The 27865-nt window shown below is 51.1% G+C and overlaps 1 protein-coding gene across 1 annotated transcript; it reads left to right on the forward strand.

Moving 5' to 3' along the window:
* The first annotated feature begins 389 nt into the window (after positions 1–389).
* On the forward strand, positions 390–27858 carry SPACA7 (sperm acrosome associated 7). Its single transcript, XM_025874919.2, has 7 exons — positions 390–575; positions 3819–3878; positions 8070–8171; positions 9055–9162; positions 11580–11651; positions 25469–25549; positions 27689–27858. Exons 1-7 carry the CDS (start codon positions 488–490, stop codon positions 27706–27708), a joined length of 531 nt encoding a protein of 176 aa, XP_025730704.1. The 5' UTR covers positions 390–487; the 3' UTR covers positions 27709–27858.
* Positions 27859–27865: the final 7 nt, after the last annotated feature.

Here is a 27865-nt window from a genome sequence, read left to right on the forward strand (position 1 = left end):
GGGAGAAGCAGGCTTCCCGCTGAGCAGGGAGCCCGACGCGGGGCTCGATCCCAGGACCCTGGGATCATGACCTGAGCCAAAGGCAGACGCTTAACGACTGAGCCACCCAGGCGCCCCGCCCTTAGGGTCTTGATTAATATCCAAGCCCTTCAGGCTTCAAGGTCTGTAGTCAGGGGAAGGCTCCAGAACAGGCACTGAGGGCACTAAGGGGATGTCTGTTACCCTATTGCCCCAGCCAGCCTCCCGGCTTCTTCTCAGTCACAGGTCCCTGGACACAACCCTCCCCACACAGAGGGCAGGACCCGGCTCACTTCCTGCGGTGATGTCACAGGTCCCTGGACACGACCCCCCCACACAGAGGGCAGGACCCGGCTCACTTCCTGCGGTGATGTCACAGGTCCCCGGACATTCCACGGTATCCTGGAGACCAAAGCAGGAGAAGCTGAGGGCCTTAGGGGAAGGTCTTCCTCCTTCAGCTGGAGGGAACATGGCAGGGAACAGAGGAGTGACCCTGTTTGTCCTGCTGCTGTCTTGCTGGCATGAAACCAAGCTCCAACCGATCAATATGACTTCAGGTACGGTCACAAGTGGATTATCGAGGCGGTAGAAACACTCGCCTCCCCGGGGCTGAATCCGGCCACCATGGCTTCTCCCTCGGGTCCTTCCCTACTTACCCAATTCATCATTTATTTCTGGGGGAGAATGGAGTGCACTGAACCGTTTTCTATCTTTGAAGCCCTTTTAAGCCAGAACTCCATAGGACGCAATCGCTTTTATTATGGAAAATGTGTCACTCGCCCAAAGTCGAGGAATAGAGCGTAAAGAACCCGCACCCCGGGCGTCAGCTGCACACCGGCTGGGGTCCCGCACCTTGCGCGACACGCTCTCCCATTGCTCCTGGGAGTGCAGTAGCTGCGTCCAGTGGGCCCCGTCATTCCACGCACACCTCTTCTTGCTAAGGGAAGCTGGTTTTCCGCCACATGCCAGTGTCCTTAACACGCAGGCACGGGCCGGATGCAGTCCCCTGCGGTCCCAGAGGCCCTCGCTGGGGACAGTTCCAATCACCCCCAGCGGGCCCCCGCGCACCCCTGGCTCCGACTCTCGTCCTGGCCCCTTCCGCGCGGAGGATCAGAGCGGCCCAGGGAGGCGAGGACTCGCAGGCTGTGAGGGCACAGGGCGGCAGGAAGGGGGTGCTCCGTGACCCCCCCACTTCCCGCCGGGAAGCTCCGTGCTCAGGCGACCTGCCCCCCTCGTCCACCTTCCTCGGGGGTCCCCAAAGATGGAAGGAAATAGGCCGGGACGGTGCCCCAGCCCCAGCTTCCCCGGGTGGACGTGCAGGCCCTGGGGGGTCCCCAGGGGGTTGGTGCGGCTCTCCTGGGAGCAGGCGGGTGCTGGCCCCGGGCCCCGCACAGCGCTCCCCCTCCCGGCCTCACCGTGCCCGCGCTGACCCGAGGGGCCGGGCCAGCTGTCCGGGGCCGGGGTGAGAAGGCAGGCGGTCAGGGAAGACGCGAACGTCCCCAGCTTCCTTGTCTTAAGGAAACGGAGCTCCCAGGCGCCTACGACAGTGTGACACGTGGGGGCCGAGTGCCGCCCATGGCACCGCGCGTCCCCCCAGCGGGCCCTTCCTGCTCACGACTGTCGCGAGCCCGCGTCCCCGGGGCCGGCCCCCAGCGCGGACGGACGGAGCGTTCCTGCGGCCGCCACAGCCAGCCTGCCCCTCCCAGACCGGCTCTCCTGTCGAGACGGGGAGCCCTGGGGACCGCCGGCCTCTTCCCCGGCTCGGAAGACCAGTTAAGGGCCGAAATCCTTTCCTGAAAGCGAACACTGGGGTTCCTTACGGCTCGCAGCCGGGGCGCAGGGCCCCGCCCAGGCCAGCTGTGGCCACTCGCGCTGACCAAATGCACAGGCACAGAGACTGGGGGGGGGGGCACGCAGGAAAGCGGGTCTCAGTGAGGCCGACGCCGGGAAGACCGCGGGCTAGCACCTCCCAAGTGCCGAAACCACCCGCAGGTTTCTAGGAGGAAACGGGGGCCAGAGGCCGGCAGGTGCGGGCAGGTGGGCGGGAAGGTCAGGTGGGTCGGTGTCTCGGGGTCCGTCCCGGGCGGGCCGGCCTTACCCTTCAGGGGCAATGTCGGTTCCCATCCGAGGTTGCTTGGCCCTCCCCGTCTCTCGCCTGAGTGAAGAGATAAGCCCGAAAGAAGCACATCATCAATTAGAAAGTTTGAGGTCAAAATGGAGGTAGTTGAAGTCCCCGTTCACGCTTCCGGGGGCTTACCGCCTCCACGGACAGCGCTGCCGTCGGCCACACGGGTCGGCCTGACCCCGAGGAGAGATGGAGGGCGGCAGCCGTGGGCCTGGTTTGCCTCGTTTGCCCCAAATTAACCAGAGCACAACCGCCGAGGTCCACAGGAGCCCTTCCCGGTGGCCAGGTTGGGCACTGTGCAAATACGGAGGCGGAGGGGCCGGGGGATCCTGGTAACTCCGGCGTCTGGCGGTTCGAAGCCCAGAGACTGTCAGTCGGGGGTGACAACAGGCGAAACACATCCCGGCAACCGCAGTTGACGCACTTTAAAAACCGTGCGCATATTATAAAACATAAATATTTTTCTGCACACGCTTACTGGCTGACTCGCACAATACTTCCATTATAATTACGGGACAGACACAAAATGAAAAGAATATTTTTAACAAAGTGCTTGCAGACGCAGCTGTACCCATTCTTAATGACTCATTAATGCCTCATCCAGAGAGAACTGTACTTTTGTTTGCTTCGTTTACGGAAGGTCAGCACACTGGGAAGCGATTGTCATCTCAGCGCAGACCTTTTTACATAGATTTCCTGCATTGTTCCAAGCCCTCTGCGCGCAGATGAGTCCATTGGTATGCAGATTGTCCATCATTAAATCCATTTGAAAATCAGCGTCGTCATTGGTTTACTGTTGGAAACCGAGCGTCTACAGACGCCTTGCTCTGCAGCCGGTGGCCCTGCCCGGCCGGTCCTGGGGCTGCCCTCTCCCCTGCGGGAGCCTGCGGCTGCCGGGGGGGGCTGGACGAGAGGCTGACCTGGACCTCGAGTCGAGGACAGGGACCAGGACCGCCCCACTCTGAGCCAGAAGAGTGGCAGGGAGCCCCTGGCTGGTGCTGCTGCCGCGGGGAACCCGCATCAGTCACCACACACAGCTGGGTCCCCAGCACGGCGGGTTCAGGCCAGCGAGGCTGTTGGGAAGGCTGCAGCTCAGGCGTCCAGGGACCCCACGGAAGTCTGCCGTCTGGCCCGGCCAACTCCCCCATGAGACCCCGCGTCTTACCTGTAGACAGACCGCCTGGAATGGCTGTGCTGACGAGGGGGAGAGAGAGCCGGTGGCCGGTGTGTCTGGGACCCCCTCCCCACCGGGGAACCCCAAGGGGAACAGCAGTCCACACTCCCGTTCCCCAAATCCTATCCCTAAGCCTCCAGTCAGCGAGGAGGCGACCATGTGCTTTTTACACAAGGACATGCGTGTCCCTCTTGGCTGGCTGTCCTCGGAGCTCTGCAAGGGCGGCTTCCTGGGAGCCAGGAGGTCTGTTCCCCTGTGAGGGACGGCGCCAGGGAGCGCTGCCCAAGAGCGCAGGAGTCCGAGCGCAGGGGCAGGGCGCATCACTCCAAACACAGCCCCTCTGCTCGCCACTTCCCAGACGCGAGCCCGGTCCTGGGAACCCCGGGCAGCACTTCTCCCCCGCAGCAGGCTGGTGGGCGCCCCAAAACGGAGACTATTTAGAGAGAAGCCAGCGCAAATTCATGAACTGTTAAACTATTAGGGTATTTATTTTCCCCGTAGGTCCAACCACTGAAATGCCACCCAGTTCAAAAAGTCAAGAGGATATGCCTGGAGTATTTGGTAAGGAACCTCCTCGTATCAGCATCCGGTCTGTATCTGGAAGGGTGGGTGCTTGTCAGCGGGTGTTTCCCAGATAATCTGGTGCTCCTTGCACAAGGTGGAGGGGGGTGCAATTCAGTTTGAGGCTAGAATCACATTCCCTGTGGCCCTTAGCTTTAATGCTTACACCCGAAGAGTCAAGCTCCCAAGAAGTTAAGAAAGAAGTAGAATTTTAGGCCTTTGGACCAAAGAAGGGCCTTGGGACATCCCTTCTGAATGTGAGGTCGTGGGCCAGCAGGGCTGAGTCACCGGGAGCTCGTTAGCAATGCCCAGAATCGGAATCGAGACCTGCCCGGAAGTCCTGCTGTGCTGGGAACCTGGGAGCTCACAGGGCTGTCCAAGAGAAATACAACCCAAGCCACAGATATCATTTTAAATTTTCTAGTAGCTGTATCTGTTTAGAAGAAACAGGTGAAACTAATTTAACCACATTTTATTTGATGTTACTGTTGCAGTGTGTAACAACATAAAAGCACTCAGGAGATATTTTCAGCCTTTTATCACACTCAGTCTTCAAAATCTGGTGTGCACTTTGCAACCAGAGGACATCTCCATTGGACCAGATACGATCCACGTGTGTCCATGTGGCCAGAGCTACAGAGCCTGCCATTCTGGTCCAACACTCATCTTACATTTCGTAGAAGTGAAGCCTAGAGAAGCCCTCTGAGCTGAGAGAGGGGGCTCGGGGCTGGGAACTGGGGATTCCCTTCTCTCTGAGAAGGAGCCTGGGAGCATGACGCTGGGCTGCCCTCCTGGCCTAGAAACTCAGAGAGCAGAGTTCTGAGGACAGTGCCTCCCTGCTGGGTGACGTGGACCCTTCCCAGCAGCGCCTTTGCCAGGACCCTGGGCTTCGCCCCATTTCCAAGTCCGGTGTAGCAGAGGCTTGGGAAATCCCTTCTGACTGCCAGAGAGATGGTAGACAGACAGAGAGACAGGTAGATCGGCAGATTACATGAGCGAGTGAATGAATGAATGAACGTTCTAGTTCACTGTGGGGTGGCCACCGGCCGCTCACCTAAGCAATTCTGTCTCAGAATCAGAAGACGCGGTTCTGACGCCCACAGGTTCCTTCCTGTGTCCCTGCAGCAGAGCCTGTCTGTGAGATGAAATGGTAACATCGGCTCTGTGTGTGGTTCAGGGCGTGGAGAGAACTCGGGTACATGGAGGACTCTGCCCCGCGCAGGTGTGCGTTAGACACCCTTCAAACGCTACCTTCGGGTTAGGGAGACTGAGCTCCGGGCCGGACCTGGAAGGGCAACCGCGAGTCCCGGGAACCGGCCGGGCAGGAACGAAGCACCCCAGGTCGGAGAGGTGGCGGCCGATACTCCTAGGTTTCCTGGCGGGTCCGACAGCCTCGGTGCCCGCAGGATTAGTCACCAGCACCCACTCCGTCCTGTGGGCCGGCCACCCAAGGTCCCAACTGCCTGGGAAAAGGAAAGGATGGAGTCACTGGGATTTCTGATGACCTTGTGGGGCTCATCAACTAAAGCCCAGAAGGGGAACCGAGGCTCCTGCCCCCCAGCCCCCCCCACACACACACCTCTCCCGGGTGGAGAGCGGGAAGCCGTGAGAGGGAGACATCCGTGTCTCTGGAGACGCGCGAAGTCCACCAGGTGAGAACAGCAGGGGCTGTGGAGTCAGAGCTCCCTGCAGCAGGCCGTCGGCCAGGCCACGGTCACGTGCGTGTGGCAGAGACCCGGGCAGGTGGGCGGGGAGACCTCAGGGTGGCACAGGCACGGCTGGTGGGGGGCGGCTGACGTGGGCACCGGCCGGAGACGGCTCAGGGGGTGACGTGGGCACCGGCCGGGACACCGGGCAGCTAACCAGAAGCAGGTCCCGCGGGATGGGTCAGGAAAGCACCCTGGGCTTTCTCTGGTTGGTCCCAGGACTCAGAACATCAGGGGCAGGTGGCCCCGGGGGGCCGGGGGTGTCTGGTTTCCAGGATTGCTGCTGGAATCACCTTCCTGCAGGGGGGACTTCTCGACGGCAGCCCGGCTGTCTGGTCTGTGGCTGACACAGTGGGCTCGTTTTGTTTTTATGTAGGTCTGGTCATTGCCCATTTGTATACTCAATATCTCATTTTCCAGAAAAGAAAAATGTAACCGTAAGAAATTAGGCATGATCTGGAGACTGTTTTCTCACTTGCACGACCTGTCGGGCTCCCTGAAGGTTTTGGGGACAATCAGATGCACAATGCTTCTGGAGGCTGTTGAAAGGTTAGGTTTTGGCTTGCTCCCCTCCTGCTCTGGAAGTGGTGTGAAGTCCGCCGGCTGTGGGCTCCTCTTGGTCCTGAGGACGGACACTGTCCACGGCAGTGGGGCTGTCACCGCCTGCTTTGAGGACCTCCCAGGACGTCTGCAGCTGATGGTACTTGGTGTCCCCAGGAAGCCACTGCAGCCTCCCTCCCGAGGAGGACTGGTTCCAGCAGCACCCACTTCTTCGTGCCGCTCAGTCGGACTCCTGTCCCCTGCCGGTCCCCGCCTGCCTCAGGGCCCCCTTGACCTCAGCCCCTGGTGGGTGCTCTGTGAGGTGCGGTGCACGGTCACACGTGTAGAGTCCTGCCCCTCACACATGGCCGGTTTGCTCAGGACAGAGACTAGGGGCCAGGGCTGGGCCGTCCTTGACCTCCGGGCACCTGGGCAGTTTCTGGTACACAGTAAGTGCTCAATAAATGTTTGTTATTCACATGAATAACTTCTCTGAGACCCAAAATCTAACTAGACACCATGATTTTTAGGGACTTAACACTGTAAGTCTTCTTCTGCATTATAACTGGCCCAGGAGAGCGGCCGAGGTCTTCCCAAGGTGGAAGCCGGTGTAACCAGAGCAGGCAGCAGCGAAGAATGCCCCTGGCCACGTGAGCAGAGCCAGAGCGCAGGGGCTCCACACCGAGGGGCTGCGCTGCTGTGTTACCAGCCACTCAGTGACGTCCAGCCACGTCCCTGAGGTCACCCCGGCCACCCCTTGAGCTCACGCCTGTGGTCATGGGTGGTGTCTGAAGCCCCAGAATGGTGGCCACTCCCAGGGCAGGAAGAAGGAAGGGTACAGGTTGAAGCACCCGCTGTCTTTGCCAGGAGAAGCGAAGTTCTTCTCGGGGCCCTTTGCACGCCCTGCCCCGCTGGGATGCACACATGGCCCCAGGGCAAAGTGCAGGGTCTGTGGGGAGAGGAAGGGGGACAGTGAAGCTGAGGGGGAAAGCTGCAGAGCCGCAGAGCACTTCCCCGGGCATGTCGGCCAAATCTTGGTTTCCAGTGGCACTTGAGGTCTTCTCCCCCTGAACTCATCTATCTCCCATGACCCGGAGGCACGGTGGACAGCCGTGTGCTTTGCCCAGGACCTCAGGACTCCCAGGATGTGGCACTTGCCTGCTGAACCAGGAGAGTCTGGGCAAACCCGGGCAGGTGGTCACCCTGCTGGATGGGCTCCAGTCCCAGTGCGTGGACCAGCCAGTGAGGGTGCCCGCTGGGCTGCAGAGATAGGGTGACTTGCTGCTGCCCCCTTTTCCTTTGTATTTAGCCTCCATCATGGTCCCCAGCCGTGCTAAGTGCTGTCCATGTGCACTGCTTTATGTGAACCTCCGAACAAGCCCAAGGAGATAAACACAGACCCATTTTGCAGATGAGAAAACTGAGGCTCCAGGGGACAGCTGCCTGGATCACGGTCCAGTGAGAGCAGAACCAGAACGTGGGCCCCCTCTGTCGGACACGAAGTCCGGTGCTCTTTTGTTAAAAGCTTCCTGGGAGGGGTCAGGAAGGCGCCAGGGGAGGAAGCAATGCCGCGTCATGCAGAACTCAGGAAGGACAGCGTGCTCACGCGGGGACGGCCTGGGGAAGGCCTCAGAGCGGACGGAATGACAGGGGGCAGCGAGAAGTGTGGCTGCCCCTGGGGCCAGGCTTCTGGCATCGTGTCTTTGGGGGGCAGTGCTTATTCGTCCAGGGTATCTGGACGGTCTCAGGTTTCAGAAACTGTTGAGGGAGGCAGTGGCCTCCCACCCAGACAAGGTTCTCTAGGAAGCCAAATCCCGTCGGCGTGGTGCTCCTCGAGTCCCTGTTTCTAGTCCCTGCTTCACAGACCGCCTTAGGTCCGCGTAGAGCAGAAGGGTATGGGTCCTGTACCGCTGCCTTTAACATGTCCTTGTGTGCTCTTCCCAAGATGAAATTCTAGTCCGAGAGATGCTGGATCCAAATAAATCATCAATGGCTGGAAAACAAAGGACGGCATCAACAATATCAACAAAATTATTCATGGGAAAAAGCAAGTATACATTCTTAAACTTATAATTGTGTATATTCCTGGGTCTGTGGTGGTGAAGACACAATCCCATCATTCTGCTTTCTTTAAGGCCAGCTATGTCTGGGGCAAAAACAAATGAAATGTGAGAGAGACAGTTGTCCCAAACCATTTCTAAACCTTCCCGAGACCGAGGAGATCAAGCCCGGGTGGGCAGAGACGAGTTCCCTCTATTTGGGGCTGGTCTCTGGGGTGCACGTGCAAGCAAGGTCTTGTGCTCAGGCTGCGGATGGGGTTTAGCCACCGCAGGAAAACGGGGCACATGGAAATAGGAGCTTTCAACTACCAGCACACCGACGCGTACCTAAGCCTTTGGAGAGAGTGGACGGTGACCATGACCCCATTCCACGGGGGATAAAACTAGGGTCTGAAGCACTTATCCAAGGCCACCTGGTTGGTAGTGAGCAAAGACAAAGAACGTGCTTTTCCAAAGTGCAGCTTCATGGTGTTCAGAACGCACATAGACCCATAAACTAGCTCGTGGAGAACCAAGGCTGAGTGTCTGGGTGACACCTGCTAAGGGGAGAGCTGGGTATCCGAAATCTACACGCAGCGCATGAACTACATTCAGCAGCAAGAAAGTTCAGCCTTGTCTGGAAATTGTGCATCCAGATGTAAATTCCAGTGCCTAGGATTAGCATCACCCAACATCTGCCGAGGCCCACACGGCTGGGTGCAAGGCGGTCAGATGATGCCTGACTCTCCTACATTTTAACTTTCCAAAGCACATTTTCAGTAGAACTTGAACACTCCATTAGCACTCCGTAAAATACGGTGTGGACCACAATGTCCGTATGTGTGTAATCAAACAATTGTTTCCTTATTTTTTCCATGTTGTTCATCAAAGATTCCAACCTGGATGAGAATTTTCAAGTTGGTGCTCCTCAGAATTATCATGGACTCCCAGATAATTCACAGTTCTCTCTTGGCAGTGAGGACAAAATTTTCAATAATGGTAAATGCAACCCGCCAATCCCCTACCTGCGTGGAGAACCCAGTGGGGAGGACGGAGGAGCCAGGCAGGGGCAGATGGGGACAGCCCCTTCATGGAGGATGAAAGCGTGGCTGCACAGGGAGGCAGCCCCACCCGACGGGGGCAGATTTCCGGCTCTGTCGAGGAACCGCCAGCCGCCCACCCCTGCCCACGACTCTGACCCCAGGAAAGCAGGGCCTGGAGGAGGAAGGCAGGAAGGTCCCTGCAAGCAGGGGGCCGCCCAGAGGAAGGGCCTCCACACTGCCCGCCCCTCCCAAATCCAGCTAGGTCAGTGCCCCTCCTAGGGGCGGGTGGGGAGAGCCAGTGCCCCCTGCCAGCCAGGGAGGCCCCCAGGAATGGGGAGAAGCGTCCCTCCAACAGCCGAGGTGGCTGACATGGATTCCAGTTGGCCAAGGCTCCGAGGGGTGCCACGGGGTGACAGATCTTTCCTTTACCCTGAAGACTGCCCAGAAGAGAGGTCACCTGTGCAGCTCATGGGACACCGGCCCTGCGGGGTGTGGTGCTGGGCCCTGAGGCAGGACCTTGTCAAATGGCAACTTTCTGCTTCTCTCTCTCTCCCTCTGTGTTTATTTATTGGGATTTTTGCCCTGAGGAAGAGCTTGTCCTATATTTACTCATTCATTCCTTTGTTCCTGCCTCATTGGCTCACCCCAGATTTGCCCTGGGGGCTCCTTCCATTTGGTTCTTTGTCTTGTTGATGCGCCCTCCTCTTGAACACCTCCCTAATTTCTGGCGCTGTGAGGCCTTCTAGGCTTCTAGGCCTTTCCCTGCCCCAGCCCTGGAGTCTGATTTCTTTTCCCAGAGGACAGAACTTAGAAACGAAGACATGGGTGCCGGGCGGACTCGAGGAGAATGCCAATGCTTCCAGCCTCCCTCCACAGGCAGGGCTGGAAAATGTGTGACCACACACAGAGACACATGCACATGCAGACACACACCCGTGTGCACACAGAGGGGCACAGATACGTGCACATGCAGACAGAGGCACACACATGGAGACACACAGACACACCCGTGTGCACACGCAGATGCACACAGAGAAACAGACACGTGTGCACGTGCAGATGCACATAGAGATGCACAGTCACACACATGCGTACACGCAGATTCACAGAAAGGCGCACACAGAGACACATGTGTGCACACACGAATGCCCACAGAGGCACACACACGTGGACGCGCACATACGCACACAGAGGCACACACACACAGACACACAGGCATATGCACACAGAGAAACACCAACACACTCACGTGTACACATGCAGACACACAAAAAGACACACACACATGCGTGTGCACACACAGATGCACACAGGCGTGCGCACACAGAGACACACACACACACATACAGAATTATATCGAACTGTCGCCCGCCCTCTTTCTCTACATAAAACCACGACTTCAAGCTGATAATCTGATTCCACCCAATATCACAGGATGCCTCCAGGCCTCCTTCCTGCTCCTTTGCAACTCTTTGTTAAAAATATGGCTCCCATTTTCCACAATAATTTAAGCACTTGCTTAGTCCTAGAGGCTTAGAATTTGCTACCCTGCACCCCTGGAAAAATCAAATCTGCCAACAGGAGAATGGTGTTTATGAGGAGTTCTTTCTCTCCAAAAATATGTAGTTTGCAAAGTCACCTAGAGTGGGTCTTTCCTCCTGCCCATTCTCTGCACATCTTTCTTAGCTCGTTGCTACTATTGGCATATTTTTTTGGTCTCCTTGTGCTGTTGATTTTAGATATTTATATTTGAATATGTGAGCATTACCGTGGTTTTAAAAGTCATCACATTAGAAAAAGGTACATACCGGAAACTACTAGCAGCCCACCATGACGTGCATCCCCAGGGCACCAACCCCAAGAGTCCTGTGTTCCCTTTGACACAAATGAGGAAATAAGCATACACTCACATCTCCATCCCTCGTTAGATGAAGGTGCTCACCGTAAATTCCCAGCTTCTGCCCTGTTCCCTGCACACTCTGGGCCAAGAGCCGCTCCAGCCTGTCACAGAGAAGGAAATATGGCTCCTGCCCACGTGTGGTCTTTCTACTTCCTTCTATTTACATTGTTTCTGCAGTTAAACATGATGTTGCAAGGAACAGCCTGGTGTGCATGTGTTTGCCTATTGTTGGACACGTAAATTCTCATAACTGGGAGGCTGGGTCAGCAAACGAGTAAATACATATTCTTAATAGTCAGATGACATCTGACATGATGCTTGCATGATAACTTTCCAGACCACATTTTTAGATTAAACTTGAAAATGATATTGGCATTTCAACTTAAAGTTTTAATATAAAGTATCAGACAAAACCTTCATAAGTGTGTAATCAAAACAATGTCCACCTGTTTTTTCCATGTTCATCATCAAAGAACCCAGCATTGATGAGAGTTACCAAATTGCCGGTCCTGAGGGTTATGGTGAATCACAGTTCTCTCCTGCCGGTAAGCACAGACTTTCCAAGGGCTGTAAAGGCTACTTGGTAACCACCCTGCCTACGTGCCGGGGAGACCCAGGGCGGGCCAGTCATCTGCCTTGCTGGTTATGAATGAGAACGGTTCTACCACCATGTGCTTTACCTGTTTTATTTGTGGGTGTGAGTGCTATTGATTTCTGTAGGTTAATTTCTTGTTCTACTGTCTTACTAAATCATTTTACTGCCTCAGTTCAGTTTATCATTGATTCTTTAGGGTTTTCCAAATATACTGCGTTGTCAGGTACAAATAGAATTTTCTTCTTCTTTACCAATGTTTTTGCATCTCATTGGTTTATCTAATTGCATTGGCTCATATTTCGAGAATAATGGTCAAAAGTAGCAGAGTTAGTGGGTTTCTGTGCCTTGTTCACCATCTTAGCTAAAATACCCCTAGTGTTTAGCTAATAAATAAGATTCTGGCCCTAGGACAAAGGCATACATATTTTAACATCTGAAGAAAGTATCCATCAATTTTTTTACATTTTATCACAGTCTTTTTCATTCTTTGGCAATACTAAATTTTTTTTTTCTTTAGGCCTAGTAATGTGAATGGTGCATGAATGGATTTTCCAACATTGAGCCAACCCTGCATTCCTAGAATAAATCTTACTTGGTCATGTTGATTATTTTGTATTCTGCTCCTCAATGTTTTATTTAGTATTTTTGAACCCAAATACAGTTCATGGGTGTATATTAGTCTGTAATTTTTCTGTACTCTTTATCAGGTTGAAATGTCAATGCTATACCTAATTCACAATAAAGAATTTAAGTGTTTTTCCTTCCTGTTTGAATCTCTTAGATGATTTAGAGCACTGAAACCATCTGGTCTTTTCAGATCTGTTAGAAATGCCCTGTGAAACCATCTCCTTCTGCTGTTTTCTCTCGGGTAGTTCCTTAGTAACTTTTTCTGTTTCTTCCAGGAAAAGCGATTCATTTAGTCTCTCTTAATCAAATGGAGTCAATTTTAGCAAACTCCATTTCCCTAGAGAACGGCCCATTTCTTCTGTGTTCTCAAATGTATTTGCATGGAGGTCTCTAAATCAACTCATTATTTTAAAGATATCCTTTGTGCCCACTGCTATTTCCTCGTCATTCTTATTTTATAAATATGTGCTTTTTCTTTTTCTTTCTAATCAGGCAAACTAGTAGCTTGTCTATTATTTTTTTTCCCAAAAGCTAGGGTATTGACATATTAACTAACTTCACTATATTTCCATTTTGCCTTTTATTAATTTCTACCTTTCTCATTAATATTTCCTTTTTTATGCTTCTTTTATAGTGCACTTTGTTGCCTGTCTTCCAGTTTTAGAGCTGAGTAATTCATTTATTTCATTTTACTAATAAGTGGTTGGTGCTCTGCTCCTTTAAACATAACCCACAGATTCTCATACATAGTGTTTAAATATCATTATTTTCCAGAAATTCTATAAATTTTAGTTTGCACTTCCTTTTTACCCAAAAGTTGTCTAATAAAATCTTTTCCAATTTTTAGGTGGTAGGACCTTTTCTCTTTGTTTCTGTTAATAATTTCTAGTTTTTATTATACTATGATCAGAAAGTGTTTTTAATAGTTCCACTTTGTGGTTGACTTATGTTTTCTCTGCAACCTGACATATTATCAATTTTTATGAATATTACACAAGCCCTTGAGAAGATGTGTCTTCTGCTGTCAGGATAGGAAGGGTGCTTGGTGTGTATTTATCACGTCTGCTTATCGACAATGTTGTTGAGCTCCCCCTCTGCTTCCCTATTATTTTCTCCCCTGATTCTTTTACTAGGATGGTGTGCAAATTCCCCCACTATAAATGTGTTTTGTGTGTGTATCCTTGCATTTCTTGTACAAGCATGATTTTTCCTTTACAAGCATGATTCTTGTGATGTTTGGTGTGTGGATTATCATAAGCACTATCTCTTCATTGTGAACTCTAGCTTTCAGTATTAAAAAGAGCCCTTCTTTGTCATGTTTAATGCTTTGGGGCTTAGATTTTACTTTCTCTGATATAAGGATTGCCACGATCTGCTTTCTTATTATTTCAATTTACCTGCTGTATTTTTGTCCATTTCTTCATTTTTAAATAACTAAGCTGTATCCCTGTAGGTATACACTATATACTTGGATCTTTTGTCAGCCCTTTTAATTAAAAGGAAACTGCATCGTGAAGTCCAAAGCCTCCCTCCAGGGAAGGGTCGGGAAAACCGAGCCTGAGCCTGCATCACTTCTTTGCTTCTCTCACTTCCTGCTATAGCCTGAGTCAGACCTTCTAGTATTTTAGAAAAAGCTAAACAGAAGGGTTAAGGCAGTTCCCAATTCAACTTGGCTCCTAAAAACTGAGGGGAAGATGTAAGGTGGAGCTGGGAGCACTGGTTTCCTGGGGAAATCGAGGCTGGTTTGCTTCCGTGCCCCCCCCCACTGGTCACAGGAGCCCTTTGTGACCCCGCCCCCGTGGACTATGGCCTCCTGAGGGGGGTGTCAATGTCATGTCCTCCTTGCCACCCCACACTTTGTACGGGGCAGGTGTCTGTGGGTTCTGGATGAATTAACAAAGCGTCACAGCTGAAGGGGACCCCGAAACCTTGGGGTTCATTTGAGCACAAGACCGGCAAAGATGCTGCTGGGGAATGTGTGGAGAAAACGTTGATTCATTAACACCGAGAAAAGGCAGAATTCCATGACATTCTCACAACTTCACGAGCAACTGAAAGGCCGTTCAAGAGTCACTGCGCGGCACGAGGCGCTGGTTCTGGGCCCACAGACGAACCGCCGAGCACCCGGCCCCGCGGTGCTCATGGGCTCGGCGGGAAACAGGCCAGGAAGACGGCGGCCCGGAGGAAGCCAGCTGGAAAAGCAGGTGGGAAAAAGAGAAGCTCGTGGAAGGCGAACCACAAGATGAGCCTGGCAGAGAGGAGAGACGAGACAAGGCAATGGGAGCATCTGGAGAGAAACCACCGCCTCCATGGGCGCTGGCACCACCTTTCCAAAGGAAGAGGTTCCCTCAAGCGGGCGGTTTTCAAGCTGCTACCATGAGTGGGCCATGAAATCAGCTTTCGGGGTTGGCACCAACACTTAAAACACAAGAAGGGAAAGCAGAGCACACGTGCTGATGGCACTTGTGTTTCCCGAGACAGAAAGACCTAGGTCATGACAACTCCCTCCCCGCCCCCGGGGGCTCCTCGCCGCGCCGCAGGGCAAGCGGGCTCCAGGTGCGTTATCCATCTGGGCACCTGGGCTCGGTTCTGATGTCGGTGGGAATGCGGGACCGCAGGAACAGATTGTCACTCCGTCCTGGGGGCAGGAGTCCCAGATGAAGGGCAGCAGCTGGTTCCCTTGGAGGCCGTGAGGTGTGTCTCCCATGCTCTCCCAGCTCCTGGTAGTTTCCCCAAGGTCTTTGGGGTTCCTTGGCTTATAGAAGACTCTCCCTGACTTCTGCCATGTTATCACGTGGCCTCCTCCCTGTGCATGTATCTCTGTGTCCATAATGATACCAGTCATATGGGATTAGGGCCACCCTGTTCCCAATGTGACTGCCTCTAACTAGTCACAGCAGCAACAACCCTGTTTCCAAAGGACACCAACACATGGCCTCTAGGGTGACCCATGACCCCACTGGGCAGCAGATACCTACAAGCCAGTGCCTGGGAAACAGGCCACGGGGTTTCCCCACTGAATGTGGACTGCATTAAAAAAGCAGTAAATACTTTGCCATTTTAATTTAATTAAGAAATAGTGGGAGGCTCAGAGGAGCCCTGTCTTCTTTGCTACACTGTTTCCGTCATGGTCGTCTGGGCCCTCTTACCCGGCACTGGCCAGAGACAGGAGGGGAATGTGGGTCCCACAGGGGCAGCAGGGGCAGGTTGCCAGAAGGCTGCTTCTGAGTGATCAGTGTCCGGGCCCCTTAGAATCTCACACCCACCTTGGGAGCTCTTCTGTGAGAGGCTGTGGTCTGGCAGGGAAGTGACCTTCCAGAGTCTTCCCACTCCTGAGCCAAGACTGACGGGCCTTCAGTTTTGTCCAGCTGCTGTAACAGCAAGGGCATTCCATGTCTCATTCGTGGCCTGAACCTGTTTTTGCCCTGAGCTTCATTGTTGTGGACGGGAAATCAGGAGGAAATTCAACCAGCACCATGTTGCCCACAACCATGATGGCATTACCTCCAGGGGCCCTTCAGCCCCTCATGGCAGGAGAAAGGGCCCCCCAAGCCAGTGGTCCCCATGGCTGCCCACAGGCCGCGTGTGGGTGTAGGCACGGAGGAGGGCGGGGGTAGGTGACTTGTGGCTGGGCCTGACACTGTCACGTGTGGATCTTAAGCTCCCAGCCAGGGGTGGCAGCCCAGACCGCCAGCGTGGGAAGCCGCTCTCACTGCCTTCCCTGATCTGGAGAAGCGGATTTTGCGGCCAGTGAGAGAGCAGCCGTCTCCCAGAGGACGACTCCTCCACAGAACTCAGACACTCTGCCTGCAACCCCGCAATGCCATCCCCCCCTCTCCCCGCCACCGAGGCCCAGAGCACTGCAGGGAGGACCCAGGACAGGCAGGCTCTGGAAGGTGCTGTGCAGGCCCACGGTAATGCATACAGCAGGCATTCAGCAGAGTCACTGCTGAACCCAGCATCCACCGGATCTACTTTCTCCCCAGAAACCATGCGAACGTAGCCCCCTCCACAGAACAAGCAGACGGTGGGAAGATGTCCAGTGTGGCGGTCACTAGACAATGATGATGTAGGGGCGGATGCACAGACCCATGTGCAGACACACGCCTCAACTGAGGGAAAGAGAGCTTCCTGTCTAAGATGATCTTCTGGCCTGAAAAGCTGTTTCTTCACGTCAGTAACTTCTATTCTTCCTTGGGAGGACCTGGAGGAACCCACAGGGACGCCGCACGTGTTCTAAGGGAGGCTCTCTTGTCTACTCCCCTCGTGCTTACCCATACTCCTCTGCATGCGTCCGTGGAAGGGGGCAGACCATGGCCACACTGGGGGTTGTGACATTCACCAGACTGTGAGCCCCTCCAGGAAGCCTCATGCACGGTGCCCCTGGGCCCTTGTATCTGGCTCCCAGTCACCACTGACTCATGTTTGCAGAGTCGGCGAGTGAGCAGATGAACAGTGTGCATAGTTGTCAACAGAGCGTCGTCATGAAGGTAACTGTTCCTCTGGGACCGTGATGAGCATTGTGGTAATGGTGATGCTGCTGCCCTGGGAGGGCTTGCGGTGTGCCCGGCACTGTCACCTCTGAAGCACCCCCTCGGCCCTCACAGCAACCCTGCGTCAGCCCATTTCCCAGATGGGGGCTGTGAGGCGGCAGACCAAGGTTCTCACCCTAGTGGGCCCCGGGGCCTGCTCCAGATGCCGGCTGGGAGTCATACCCGTTCCAAGGACACCTAGAGAACCCTGTGCCAGCCCGTTTCCCACAGCCGCCCAGAACAGTCAAGACCAGCTCTGCTGACTAGTTCTTGGCTTTTCCGGCTCTGTGGGCGGCCCAGCACCCCTACCTCCACCCTTCTTGTCTTTCGCTTGGCAGATCCCACCTGCTCTGTTAATGTGCTGGAAACGTCGCCAGGGAGAACAATGAGGTGGTGATTTACCTTTCAGGTGTTCACTGCAGGAAATGATTTCCATCTAAGAAGCCAGCAGGGAGCGCTTCCTGCCTCTGTGGGGACTCAGGCGTGGGGACCAGGAGCCCTGGAGCCCCGCAGAGCTTGGCGCCCCCAGCAGGCATGACCGTCCCCAGCCTTTGTGGGCAGATTCATCTAGAACTTTCTCCTGCCCGCAGAAATAAAATCATCTCCCCTCAAGAGTTCTTGGGCAGTCAGTTTTCCTGATGTTCTCTTCCCTTCAGCACGGACTTAAGTACAAAGTGGAGTTTTGCTTGTCTGTCGTCCAAAACCCCCAGAGTTTGCAGTGATTTCGTCTAAACTACATTAGAAGTCAACCCATATTATTTGTGGACAAATGGTCACCTTGGAAAACAGTCATCGTCTTTGTCTCTGGCCAGCAGTGGTTTGGGGGACTTGGGGGCTTCGAAATTGGAAGGAATGAGTCGTTTATAACACCTCCCTGAGGACTAATGGATTAGGCTGAGCCATTAGAAATGACGGTGCGGTCACAGATGGTCCGACACCGGTCCCTGCAGCCCTTTCAGGGGCCCCCGCGGCTCAGCGCAGCTGGGGCGCCCCTCGGGCTTCCCTCCTCTCTGTGCTCGGCCCTCAACACCCAGGCTCCACCGGGAGCAGACGTGCATGCTGCTCCTGTTGCCGCAGGCGGGGCATCTCCCCCGGACAGGCTTCCCTGAGCTCCAGCCTCCGCCCCAAATGGACACACAGACAGGCTCACAGAGCCTGTGCACCTTTGTTCCACACGCCGAGCCACCCCAAGTGTTTTGGACCCGTTGTTCAGGGGTATGCTGAGCTCCACCACTGCCTTCCCCCAAAGACATAAACCTATAGTGAACACAGCACCATCCTCCTGAGCCACGCCTTGGGATTGTGAGTCAAAAAGGGTTCAAAGTAGGCTCCAAGGAATGAATCTCTAATGTGAAATTCTGGCCTCACAGCAGGGCACCTCTCGGGAACTCATTGGCTCTTCTTCCTGGGCTGGGATAGTTCTCTTAGGCTACTAAGTGGCAGGATGCCACTGATCATGTAATAGGACCTTTCCCTGATGCATGATCATTTTCGGCTTGATCTTAACCCCGGTTCTTACTGGTATTTGTCATCTTCCGATGGGAATCTAGCTAACCCTCCTGACATCTTTCTGGGCTAAAGGGGGTGCAAATGGACAAGTTTCTGTGAGGCATGGGAACGTGGAACACAGTGCAGGCAGAGGGTAGGAGCCCGTCAGACCCTGGCTCCCCCTATTCTTGGCTAAGGTAAGTGACCTCCCCTCTCTGAACCTACAGTTCATCGTCTGTAAGCCAGGGTCAGAGTGCCTAAAGCAGTGGGGTTGCTGGGACGAGTAAATTGGATGACAAAGGTAAGAACGTGGGGCAGATCCTGATTCGTAAGACGCATTAGGCCTTCCTACCAGACGTCCTGTGTTTTGGTAAGATACAGTGCACTATAGTGAAATTCATCCTCATTACAAACTCACATAACTTGCACCACAAACATGACACAGAAGAGTGCATCACCCAAAAATTCCATGCTCTCTGTACTCCACTCCTTCCACCACCTCCAGCCCTAGCATATACTCACTTGTAACCTGTTTCTATCGTTTTCCCTTTTCCAGAACGTCATATACCACGTATACCATGCAGACTTTTGAGTCTGGTTTCCTCAACTCGCACAACACATTTGAGACTCATGCACATTTGCCCATCGCTGTTCCTTTCTTTCCATGGCTGAGCAGTGTTCCCTGGTGGCTGCCACTGGCTTACACATCATGCACCAGCCAAATGACATCTGGCTTGTTTCCAGGCTTGGGAATTACAAATAAAGCCCCTGGAAACATTTGCATACGAGGTTTTGGGTGAATGAAGTGTTCCTTCGTTTAGGTAAACAGCTAAAGGTGTGGCAGCTGTGTTTTACCTCGTAAGGAACTGTTAGCAGAGTGAGAGTTGTCCTGGGTCCTCCTCAACACTTACTGTAGTGTTAATCTGCATTTCCCCAATGACTAATACTGTTGAGCATATTTTCATGTATTATTTGCCATCCAAATATCTTTTTTGGTCAAGTGTCTTTTCAAATATTTTGCCCATTTTCATGAGTGTTTTCTTACTTTTGAGTTTTGAGAGGTATTTATATATTCCAGATACGAGTCCCTTGTGAGATGTGTGACTGGAAAGATTGTCTGCCAGTCTGTGGCTCATTGCATAGCAGTGTCTTTCAAAGATCAGGAGTTCTTAATATTAGTCAAACTCAATGGATCAATTTTCATTTTTGGTATCAAATATAAGAAATCTTTGCCTAATTCAAAGTCACAAACATTTTCTATGTTCTTTTCTAGAAATTTTGAAGTTGTAGATTTTACATTTAGGGCTATGATCCATTTTGAGTTAATTTGTATATATGGTGTAAGGTCAGAATTATTTTGTTTTGGTTTGATTTCTTGCATAATTGAGGTCCAGTTGTCCCAACACCATTTGTTGAAAAAAAAAAACTCATCTTTCCCTGTTGAATTGCCTTTGCACATATGTTGACAATCAGTTGATCTTATTATACATGTGGGCCTATTTCTGGGATCAATTTCATTCCATTGACCTAGGATCTATTCTTCTTCAGATAGCACATTGTCTTGGTCACTATATATTGATACCAAAATTTGAAATCAGGTAGTGTGAATCCTCCCACTTTGTTCTGATTTCCAAAATCAATTAGGTTATTCTGGTCTCTTTGTCTTTTAAAAACAGTTTGTTAATTCCTGCAGAAAATTTTGTTGGGACTTCGGCTGGGATTGCTACAAATCTATAGATCGGTTTGGTGGCACTGACTTCTTAACAGTATTCAGCCTTCCACACTCATGAATGACGCCATTCAGGGGCGCCTGGGTAGCTCAGTCCTTTGAAGTGTCTGACTTCAGCTCAGGTCATGATCTCGCAGTCCTAGGACTGAGTTCCATGGCAGGCCCCCCACTCAGCGGGGAGTCTGCTTGTCCCTCTCCTTCCTGCTCCTCCTCCCGCTAGTGCTTGCTCTCTGTCTCTCAAATAAATATGAATGACACCATTTGTTTAGGTCCCTTTCAATTTTTCTCACCAGTGTTTTGTAGGGTTCAGCATGAAGACCTTACGTATATTTTATTAGATTTATACACAAATATTTCATAGTCTTGGCATTATCATAAATGATATTGCTTTTTAAAATTCTGACTTCCAATTGTTCATTTCTAGTGTATAGAAATGTGATTGTTTTGTACAAGACTCTGCACCCTTCCACCTTGCTCCACTCAATCTTCAGTTCTGGAAGCTTTCCTGTAGATTCCTGGGGATTGATTACATAGTGAAGCATATCATCCGTGAATAGACTTTTTTTTTCCTTTCCAATACTTACACCTTCTATTCGTTTTTCCTGCCTTACTCCGCTAGCTCCAGTACAATGTTGAAGGTTAAATACAAATGGTAAGAACAGACATTCTTTCAAACTTAGGTGCATCCATTGTGGGCATAGAGAACTTTTTTGTAAAAAGTCAGATAATAAATATTTTAGTCCTTAAGGGCAATATGGTTCCCTGTTGCAACTACTTACCTCTGCCATTGTAGCACAGAAGTAGCCAAAGACAATACATAAAAGAAGGGTGTGGCCACATTCTAATAAGACTTTATTTACTGAAACCAGTGCTGATCCATATTTGGCCTATAAGCCATAGCTTGCCAACCCCTGATCTATTGAAATGATCAGTTGGTTTTTGTTTATTCTGTTCATATGGTGAATTACGTGTCTTGATTTTTGAGTGTTGAACCAGACCTGTATTTTCAAGATAAACCCATGATACAGTTTCCTTTTTATATATTTTCGATTCAATTTGCAAAAATTTAGTTAAGAATTTTTGCATCTATATTCATGAGTGATGCTGGCCTATAGTTTTTTTCTTCTCTGATGCTTTTGTCTAGTTTTGGTTTCAAGGTAATGACTTCACAGAAGGAGTTGGGAAGTGTCCCCTTTTCTTCAGTTTTCTAGATATGTCTGTATGAAATGGATATTGCCTCCTCCTAAAATGTCTCATAGAATTTACCAATGAAGACATTAGGGCTTATATTTTCTTTGTGGAAAGATTCTAAGTACATATTTTATTCCTTCTGTAGATAAAGGGCTATTTAGTGTCTCTATATCTTCCTTAGTGAGCTTTGGTAGTGCATGTCTAGAGGAATTTGCTCATTTCATCTAAAGAGTAAAAGTTGTTCATAATAGTTTCTTATTACACTTTTTAATGTTTGCAGGAACTATAGTGATGTCAGCTCTCTCATTCTTGATACCAGTAATTTCTGCCTTTTTTTTTTTTTTATCCCTAGTGGTCTAATTAGTAGTTTATCAATTTTATTGAACTGCACAGAGAACCAGGCTTTTGGTTTCATTTTTCTGTATTATTTTTCTATTTTCTATCATAGTCATTTCCTCTCTTAATTTTATTATTTTCTTTCCTCTGTTTATTTTGAGGGTTTTTTTCCTCTCCTTTTTAAAATGACTTGTTAACATGAATACTTAGGTTGTAGATTTGAGACTTTTCCTCTTTTTTATTATGAACGTTCAGTTCCTCTTAGCTCTACTTTAAACTCATCCTACAGATTTCACTATGCTACGTTTTTATTTTCATTCAGTTGAAAATGCTTTTTAACTCTACTTTTAAATTTGTGCTTTGACCTGTAGGCCATTTAGAGATGTGCTATTTCATTTTCAAATATTTGGAGACTTTTCCAATACCACTATGTTATTGATTTATGATTCAATTCCGTTTTGGTCAGAAAACACACATTATATGACTTGGATGTTTTTAATGCATTTTTAAAAACTTTCCATATGGCCCCAAATATATCGTACTTTAGCAAGTATTCCATGTGCACTTGAAAAGAATGTGTATATGTTGTTGATTTGTGGAGTGTTTTATAAATGTCAATTAGATCAAGTAGGTGAACCACCATGGTCAAGCATTCTATATCTTTATTGAATTTCTGTCTCCTTGTTTACTCAACTATTAAGAAAGCAGAATTGAAATCTCAGATGATAACTGTGGATTTGCACACCATATCTTTTGGCTTTAGCACTGTTCATTTCATGTACTTCGAAGCTCTTTCATTGCGTTTCATCTGCATGCATAAAAATATGGAATTGTTATATCTTCTTGATGAATTACTGCTTTAACATTAAGAAATGACCCTCTTTATTCCTAGTGATATTCTTTGCTCCTAAAGACAGTTTGTCTAAAATTTAAATAGCCACTCTAGCTTTCTTTTGATTAGCATTTGCCTAGGTGATCTTTTCCATCACTTTATTTTCAACCTACTTGTGCTTTATATTTAAAGTGGGTTTTTGTAGGCAGTGTACAATTAGGTCTTGCTTTTTTTATGTAATCTGAGAATTTATGCTTCTTGAACATATGGGATATGGTGTTATGATAAACTTTAATAGCCCTGCCTTCTAATTCTATTATCTATGTCATTTCTGGGTCACTTTTGATTGATTAATTCTTCTCATTATAGATCTTTTTTTTATAGATCATATTTTATTGCTTATTTTCATGCCTGGTCATTTTTGTTTGGATGCCAGATACTATAAATTTCACTTTGTTGAGTGTTACATATTGTTGTATTTTAAAAAATACTAGCAAGCGGGCGCCTGGGTGGCTCAGTTGGTTAAGCGACTGCCTTCAGCTCAGGTCATGATCCTGGAGTCCTGGGATCAAGTCCCACATTGGGCTCCCTGCTCAGCAGGGAGTCTGCTTCTCCCGCTGACCCTCTCCCCTCTCATGCTCTCTATCTCTCATTCTCTCTCTCTCAAATAAATAAATAAAATCTTCAAAAAAAAATACTAGCAAGCTTTGCTCTTGAACCCAGTTAAATAACTTTGAAAGAGTTGATCCTTTTGAGGTTCTCATTTAAGCTTTGTTAGTTAAGACCAAGCAGTACTTATTCTCAGGTGACTATTCCCCGATACTGAGGCAACAGAACTCTGAGTATGCCTTGTGTCTAATGAGGCTTTTTATGTGTACCAGTGGGGACGCTGTCTGCTTCTGGCCTGTGTGAGTTCTGGAAATTGTTCTGTCACCCTTTTGGGGGTTCTTTTTCCATCCTCAGGCTTCCTACGGCTTCTCACTGACCCGTACTCAGCTGGAGACTTGAGACAACCCTCTGCAGGTCTCCCAGTTCTCTGACCTCTCTAGCTGTTTTGGCCTCTCCCACTTCCATCTCCTCCTGGTGAGACCACAGGGCTCTGCCTATGTCCTCACTTGTCATGCTGACGAAACTCTCCAGGCAGGAATGGGAGCGGTCATGAGGAGCCTCTTGTCAATTTCTCTTCTCAGGGATCATGTCCCTTGTTGCCTGTTGTCTGATGTATGGGCAATCATTGTTTCCTATCTTTTTTCCTAGTTTTTAAGTTAAATTGGGAGCATAAACCTGGTCCTCACTACTCCATCTTTTCCATGCATGAAAGTTCAGATAGTGGACTTTCACCCATGTGGTTCCATTGGGAATCCTGTAGCTACGAAAAGCCCTGCATTTCAACTCTGACAGAGGCTTCAGGACGGCCTGAAAGGATTCTCTCGCAGCCGGGCCTCACACCATCTCAGTGACCTGAGGCAAAGCTGCTCTGCCTCACTGGGGTCTCATCTACAAACGGAAAGTAAACATTTCCCCCAAGCCCCATCAGGTGCACTGATGTTCAAATGGAACCACACCTACATAGGGACCCTGTAAATGTTACCATGATATGTGGAATCCTAAAGGCTGTAGATTATACTCCACAAATAAGCAAAATGAAGATGCAAAAATTTTTATACTTATTGATGAATTCTATGTTGCCATAAGTCAGCCAGCCTGAATTGTCTGCCAAAATTTCCTGAGCTATTTCCTCTTAAAAAAATGTAAATGTGGCTTGAAACATTCAGGGAGAGGATGATGCTGGCAACAATCTTTGTGGTATAGATTATCACTGGAAGACACAGAAACGGATGGCAATCTCGGCCTCCAGGAGAAAGCTGGAAATGAGCAGTCAAGTATCGGAAATGGCCTTACTTTCCACAGACCTTCTTTTTCAAATTTTAAAATTCTACCATGAGCTTATAATACTTTTTACAAATATGAATTTGTTGCCTTAAAATAACTTGGGAGTAATATTTTAAAAGCCTAAAGCAGCTTGAAGACTCTGCAGAGAGCTTCCCTGTCTTGTTGCCAGAATAACCAACAGCCTGTGTGGTTTCCAGAATGTCTGAAAAGTCTTCATGACCCAAAGCACCACTCCTGACATCCAGAATGTGCCTGAACTTCAGGTTCTATTACCATCTAAGTGTCCCATGGGACACATGTAATTTTATGCCATAATCATTAATTTCCTATTGGCGTTAGCTTCAACAAAAGATTCACTCACTCGCTCAATAAATACCTACGGAGCACCTGCTAGATGCTTATAGGTAAAGGAGGGGTTGTTCTTTTCTAAACACCCGCAGAGCAAGGGGAGATGCAGACCAGCCAGCAACAACTTAGGGTTCATATGCTGGACAAATAGAAATGTGCTAAAGTTAAATTTTTCTTAAGTGTTCCTGGCTGTGTTCAAATGGAGTTTTGGGAGAACTTCAGGGGGGCGGGTCTCCTTGAGACACTTTGAAAGTAGGGAAGGTCAGGAAGGAGAAGGGGGTGAGAAGGCCCTGTGGACCACAGTTAAGGCCGCATCCTGAGGAAGGGAGCCTCACAGGCTGGGTGCTGCTCTGCATGGGCCCTCTCCCACCCCGACTCTGTGGTGCCGGCGTCCACCCTGGACCCAGCCCATGAACCCACAATCTGTCCCTCTCCCCAGTGGCAAGACCAGTCCCACACAATATTGGTAAAAAGGCCTGGACAGGGCAAGGGTAGGGGTTCGCCCTTTTGAGGAGTGAGATGTGTTACGAAATATGTGTCCAGATGCAAGGACAGCATCCAAGTGACCAGGAGCATCACCCACAGGGGGAACCAGGCAGGCGCATCCCCAGAGGGTAAGGAGAAAACAGAGAAAGTATGACGAGAGCTGGTCTCCACCCAGCGCCAGAGCATAAGCCATACACTCTTGGTTCTGGGCCCCCTGAAGGCCTCTGAAGTTGAAAAGGAGAGATGTTTGGGGTCATGGTTCATGATCGACCAAATCGTGATCATTGTACTTGTTTTTTCCACAGGAAAGAAGAACTCACAAAATGAGCAATATAAAAAACTATCAATTCTGGACAAAATCCTTCAAAACATTGGAAAAACTTCAGGTAAACTGGAATAATAGATAAGTGGCTCCTTATGCTGGGACGTCCCCCGCTGTGAAGAGAAGTAAACGGTCTGCTCCAGGGAACTGCTCTCTGGAGGGGCAGGTGACTCAGTCCCTGGGCAGACCGGCAGGGAGCCCCCGAAGGGGTTTCCTGTGTTGTCAGTGCGGGACTCCTGGCCCCCCCGAGTCCAAATCCGAGGAGTCACGGACCACGTCCTGGGTGCGTGGGGCTGCCGTCATACACCTTGCGGCCAGGCCCAGGAAAGTCCCCAAACCTCACTGCAGGCAGCCTCCCACCTGGGGCTGAGCCCCACACCCCCACACCTGGGGCTGACCTGCCTGATGGCGGTCAGGCACCCCTGACCTCCATCCCCTGACCCCCTGCCCTTTCAAGACCACTTCCTAGTTACTGAGGTTGGTCCACAAATTTCCCCCTAGTGGCTTCTGTCCAGGCCCCATGCTTCTCCCTGGAACTTTCCAGAACACCTCTGAGCCTCTTCTCCAGGCCAGTCGTCTCCTGTCTTCCCAGCCACTCCCAGGTAGACCCTGTAGTCACATAGATGGTTCAAATCAACACCTCCAGCCTTCTACCTACCCCACCCCCGTGGTGCACCCTAAGACCGGCTGGTTTTGGGGACGCATCACACCCTAATTTCAAGCTAGTGTTCATGAAGACTTGCAAGGATTTGTAAATGTGACCGCTGAGCCACACGCATCGGCTCCTTGTAGATCCAAGTAGATCCAGGACCAAACATTTAAACCTGGCCAGCTTCGTCCACCTTCACCTGGTGTTTACTGAGCACCTGCCATGGGCCGGGCACCATTCAGAGTTCTCGGGATTTCACACTGCAGACACAGACGGCCCTGCCCTCGCAGAGCCCACATGCCAGGGCACTGTTAGGTCATCTCTCTGCTCCAGCCTGTTGGGACCCTTCTGGGTCTCCCCTCTTTTGTCGCCTGTTCCTCCAAGCCCCCGATCATGCTCAATGCGGCCAGCCTGCCGTCTGGCCCTTTGTGTAAATGCCACAGCCAGGATGGAGTCCCAGACACGTCACTAGAGACCTCCCGGTTGTGAGAGTTGTCACCAAGCACAGCCAGGAGCCACTTGGACGCTGCGGGGCCAGAGCCAGCCCTGGGGCCTTGAAATCCCAGCCCCCCGTCCCCGGTCAGCACCTCCCCCCAGCAGGACTCCCCCCAGTAATCGGAGGTAGAAAGGGAGGTTAGTGTTTGCTCCGTTCACTGCAAATTCACCGACGTACTGACATCCAGCCAATTTCTGCTGCTTTAGGCAGACTTCGTGAGAGACTTCTCCAAACTCCCGGTTCCCTGGGACTGGAGAGTCCTGTCGTGAGAACAATAAAGTCTCCAATGGCTCCAGTGTCTAAGGCAGGGCCTTTCCACCTGATGAAGCCCCTGCAGGCTGGCCCTGGGCCTGGATGTCTGGGGGACGGGCAGCGGACACTCCTCGAGGGCCAGGGCTGGGGCCCCAGCAGTGCATGGACAGGAAGGACCAAGGTCCTTGACCTCCAGGAGCCCGACGTCACAGGAGTGGGTCCACAGCGGGTGCCCCCGAGGGCAGGAGCCCCCCCAGCCCAGCCAGCAGAGCTCGGAGGAGCCCCCACTGGGTCTGCGGGCAGAAGGCAGCGGCAGGGAGGCATTAAAGGGTGCAGGCTGCTCCCCCACCCCGTCCTCCTCTCTCTGTGACTGCCTCTGTGTGGGTCACGGCCTCATGCTCTCCCCAAGGTCCTGCCAGTTCTCTCCCCCACCTGGCTCACTGCCAACCTCACCCGAGAGCCCACACCTTCCCCTTCTCCCTCCGGCAAGGAACACTGCCCCGTCAGCCCTCACCTCTCCGGCTTCCGTCCTGTTCCCTACCATCCTCTGCGCGTCTGCAGGGTGATGTCCGTCATGCAAGCTCATCCCGCCCCCCCGCACCCCTGCCCAGGACCTTCTCCTCCCGCAGCTCTGTCCAGCCCCCACAGCCCCTGAGACTGCAGCCCACAGACCGGGGACGCTGGAGGCTGGCTCCATGATCCTCTAGTTCCTGCAGCTGCAGGACTCCCTGGGAGGGTCCACAAGGCAGGCTCATGGGAGCAAGCAGAGCGCATCGAATTTCTCAAGGAAATCTCCTCTCTCCAAGCAGGAAACTCTCTCCAGTAAGTGGAAGGGAACGGGGAGGCTCTGAAGAGGTGCAGAGGACAGTCAACACGGCCATCTGCTCTGAAGGAGCCCCCTCTATAGGAAATCCAGACTTTGTGAGACCCCACAGCCCCTCAGGAATAAAGAGCATATATGTACACATGTTGTTAACCATGCT

Source organism: Callorhinus ursinus, unplaced genomic scaffold, assembly GCF_003265705.2.
Source record: "Callorhinus ursinus isolate GAN/ISIS: 27379988/994484 unplaced genomic scaffold, GSC_fseal_2.0 scaffold79, whole genome shotgun sequence".
Taxonomy (NCBI): domain Eukaryota; kingdom Metazoa; phylum Chordata; class Mammalia; order Carnivora; family Otariidae; genus Callorhinus; species Callorhinus ursinus.